Genomic DNA, 3754 nt, shown 5'->3' on the forward strand with positions numbered 1-3754 from the left:
ACTCTTGAAGGGGGACTGAATCTTAAAGATCTCAAGGCTCAAAATCTAGCTATGGGAGCCAAATTAATTTGGAAAATTATTGCCCCTAATCCAAACTGGGCACAAATTGCATTATGGAGGAAATATTTCAGAGGAACGAGGCTCAGGTGTTTGGATCAGCCAAAAAACACATTCAGAACTCACTTCAGCAGCTTCATTAACAGAATCGCTCCGATGATAAAAAACCACTCGCATTGGATCCCTGGAAACGGCAAGCGTATTCAGTTATGGAGTGACAGAATACTGGATCGCCCTCCTCTGGAAGAATGGGAGATTTTACAGCGTTAAGGACCTGGCTTGCTGCGACAAACGTCCACACTCTGTGGGACATCTCGATGTGGACAGAGGATTCCTGGGCGGGTTGGAAACAACTATCTGTGCCCAGCGTCTTGCAAACTGAATGGACAGCGCTCAGATCTCATTTACACGGACTGGCCCCTATCCATGCATGCAGGAAGGACGCGAGAGGCTGGGGGAAAAAACGAGCAGGCTACACAGTCAAGCAGGGATACTCTAAGTATCTAGAGCGCCCCCACATGCCTCCCAATCCTGCCCCTTGGGCAGGCATATGGAATTTCCCCACTATTCCCAAAATAGACCACTTTTGCTGGATTCTCTGCCACCAAAAATCCTCACTGAGGACAGACTCCAAAAAAGAGGATTCAATGGACCGTCCAGATGCACTCTTTGCAAGGCAAACTCTGAAACCGCCCTCCATATTATGATTGAATGCAATTACACAATCTCTATCTGGCAGGAGCTGCTGGATCCTTGGAATTTCGATCTCAATTTTCCCACTTCTGTTCAAGATCTGTTCGCGGGCTAGATGGCCAGATATCCAGGCATTCAACCAAAAAACAAAACGATCAGATCAGCTTGGAGTGCATTGCCAAAATTCATTAGTTGGCAGGTTTGGTTAGAAAGGAACAGGAGGATATTCCGGAACAAAGCTCAGGATCATAGAATAGTAGCCAACTCAGTGAAATGCCAATTAAACGAGTGGCTAGAAGGCATAGGTGATGATTCAGATCTTAGTCAGCAAGACAGAGAACTGGGTTTTGCCCTTAAGCTTAGCTTCCACAAGCCAAGAAGCTCACCCCCAGCTCTCGAAGATTGGCAAATCAGGAAAAATGAGATAGACTTTCAGGATTGGTTGTCCAAGCAATCAATTCCCTCCCTATTCTTTGATGGAGCAGCTAAAGGGAACCCAGGGAAGGCCGGGGCTGGAGGACACATTATTATGCCTGACAACACTTCTCCACATAATTTCACCTGGGGTCTAGGCCACACATCTAGCATGCAAGCCGAGGCGTTGGCCCTCTTTCAAGGTGTAATCTTCCTCAAAGAGCTGGGAATTCGGGAAGCAAATATCTTTGGAGACTCCCAAGTAATCATAAGAGCAGTGGCGACTAACTCCAACCCAGCAGATCTGCAGCTAGCAAGGTTATTTCAAGAATCAAAAGCATATCAAAGTCTCTACACTTGACTTATTTTCATGTATTGAGAACAAATAATAAAGCAGCAGACATCCAAGCAAACAATGCAGTCCACTTAGAGGCTGGAACTATTCTCAAAAATAAGGAAACTCTGTGGGCGCCTATCCCATAAAAAGCCATGATTTACTGCTATCTTTTAAATCAGTTCGTTTGTATCTTTTAGCTTGGACAATTAGCAACAAAAGTGCACTTTAATAATTGTAAAAGGAGGAAGTGGATAAGAGCAAAAGCCAATTCCCTCTTGGTAGAAAGGCACGCTGAAAATTGCTCCTCCCTTTGTAACCGATTTTGTGGCCATTAGCCAAGCAGATAATGAAATCCTATAACCGTTCTTGTAAAACAGTATTAGGGTGATTGTGTGCAAATTCGATGTCGTTGAGCCATCCTAGTTCACCCACCTATTCGACAAGGATGACCACACACTTGGGCCCCTCCACATCGTGGTAAACAACATAGGATTGATCGACTCAAAGAATCCCATCCTCGCATAAACTTCAGATGAAGAGCGGGGCAGGTGAGATTTGATTCATATAATTGGATGCTTTCAATGCCCCAGTTTGTTACCAATGATTGTTATGCTGTGTTTTTAGACATCTTCATGGTTTGGTATTTTTGCATAGAAAAAATAAAGATATAATTGCATTATATTCTCTACAACTAATTAAAATATTTTTATATAATGTAAATATGTTGTCTGTGAATAAGGTTCATAGATTAACTTTTAGATTTCACCTTCGACTATATGTCGAGAGCGATAAGTCATTGGTTGGAAGAAATATGATTTGTATTGTTAATCTTGTTGTTGTTTAATGAGCGGATTTTCTAATTTAGTTTTTAAATCAATTTTATTTGAAATTTACTTAAAATTTGCAAAAAAAAATATTACATTTGTATAATTTAAATATTAAGATATTGAATCTATTTGTATAATTAAAAACTTAAATATAATTTAAATATTAAGAAATTGAATCTATTTGTAGAATTAAAAACCTGATTTAAATAATAAAATGCCATACTATCACTCGAAAGAGACATGTCATTAAATTTCAATTAAAAACCCATAACATATCATTCCCTAATATATGTATATGCTTCACCCATAATATATCACCTCTTAATTATGATGATGCATATCTCTATTGGAATAGAGTTTCCATAATTTTAATTTAATCATCAATAATTATTAGGTAGATGGTAGAGACTTAACCTCCACATAATATTTTAAAATATTCATAAAAGTATAGTTGAGATTTATCTCAAAAATAGTTATGCCCTTTTAATTAAATTAATTAATTTAAAAAAAAATTGTAACATGAACAAGTATCATATCAAATGAGTTATGACTTTTTAGGTATGTGGTATTGATAGGGCATGGCATTAGCCCATGGTATTATAACAAAACCTATTTACAAATTAAGAATCTTCATTATAAAAAAGTAAATAAATTTGCATGGTTCAAAATTTTGTTCCATGTCATTTTAAATGTATATATGTTTATCTTATATATTAATTTTTTGTTGCATTGAGAGGTGCTCTACAATCCAATATGGGGAGATGCATAAGCCTAATGTAAGATTGTATGTCAACATTTTTAAATGTAGGCACTATTATAACTAAACAATGCAATTTAATGTCTGCTTCAACATCAAAAGTAAATGTATAAATAAATATAAACCATACAATCAATCTCTCAATCACACAACGAGTAAGTAGGGGAAAGATGACGTAAAAAGCAATTGCAGAACCTCAATACTACGCACAAGCAAATAAAATGAGGTAAGTGCAAACCTTTCATCTAGTTTATAGATAATATTTGGAATACTGCTTTTGAAAGTTCTGAACTCTTAAATTGTATATTTGGAGAATATTTTGAAATCAACCTGTCAATTGTTTCATTAACTAAGGAAAAACTCGTAATATTTTTAATGAATAACACTTAACAACATCTAGAGGCTTGAGAATCTCTGGATCTTGTTAAATGTCATTCATTAAAAATGCTACGAGTTTTTTCTTGATTGAAAACATATAAATACAAGTACATATAACAAAGAAATGTCTAAACCTCACCATAAACCTTAAGCCCGAAAGGAATATTCTAGGATTCTCTTGCATCTTTGTCGTTGTAGATATCATTGTTCCTTAACTTGGCAAATTCCTCCATGGTATGTGATTGTTGCAGTAGTTGTTATTTTCTTCTTGACTTAAACAAACATATTGAT

The 3754-nt window shown here is 36.6% G+C and overlaps 1 protein-coding gene across 1 annotated transcript; it reads left to right on the plus strand.

The window, feature by feature from the left end:
• Window positions 1–865: 865 nt before the first annotated feature.
• Window positions 866–1525, plus strand: LOC149205419 (uncharacterized). The gene has a single exon (XM_089397400.1). The coding sequence runs from the start codon at window positions 866–868 to the stop codon at window positions 1523–1525; it is 660 nt and encodes a 219-aa protein (XP_089253526.1).
• The last annotated feature ends 2229 nt before the right edge of the window (window positions 1526–3754 follow it).

The sequence above is a fragment of the Pinus tabuliformis genome, chromosome 1_2 (assembly GCF_031772625.1).
Source record: "Pinus tabuliformis cultivar Carrire ecotype Pingquan chromosome 1_2, CPIR1, whole genome shotgun sequence".
Taxonomy (NCBI): domain Eukaryota; kingdom Viridiplantae; phylum Streptophyta; class Pinopsida; order Pinales; family Pinaceae; genus Pinus; species Pinus tabuliformis.

Excerpts from the sequence above, each read along its gene's own strand:
- LOC149205419 (XM_089397400.1), top strand. The coding sequence starts at position 866 with ATGGCCAGATATCCAGGCATTCAACCAAAAAACAAAACGATCAGATCA.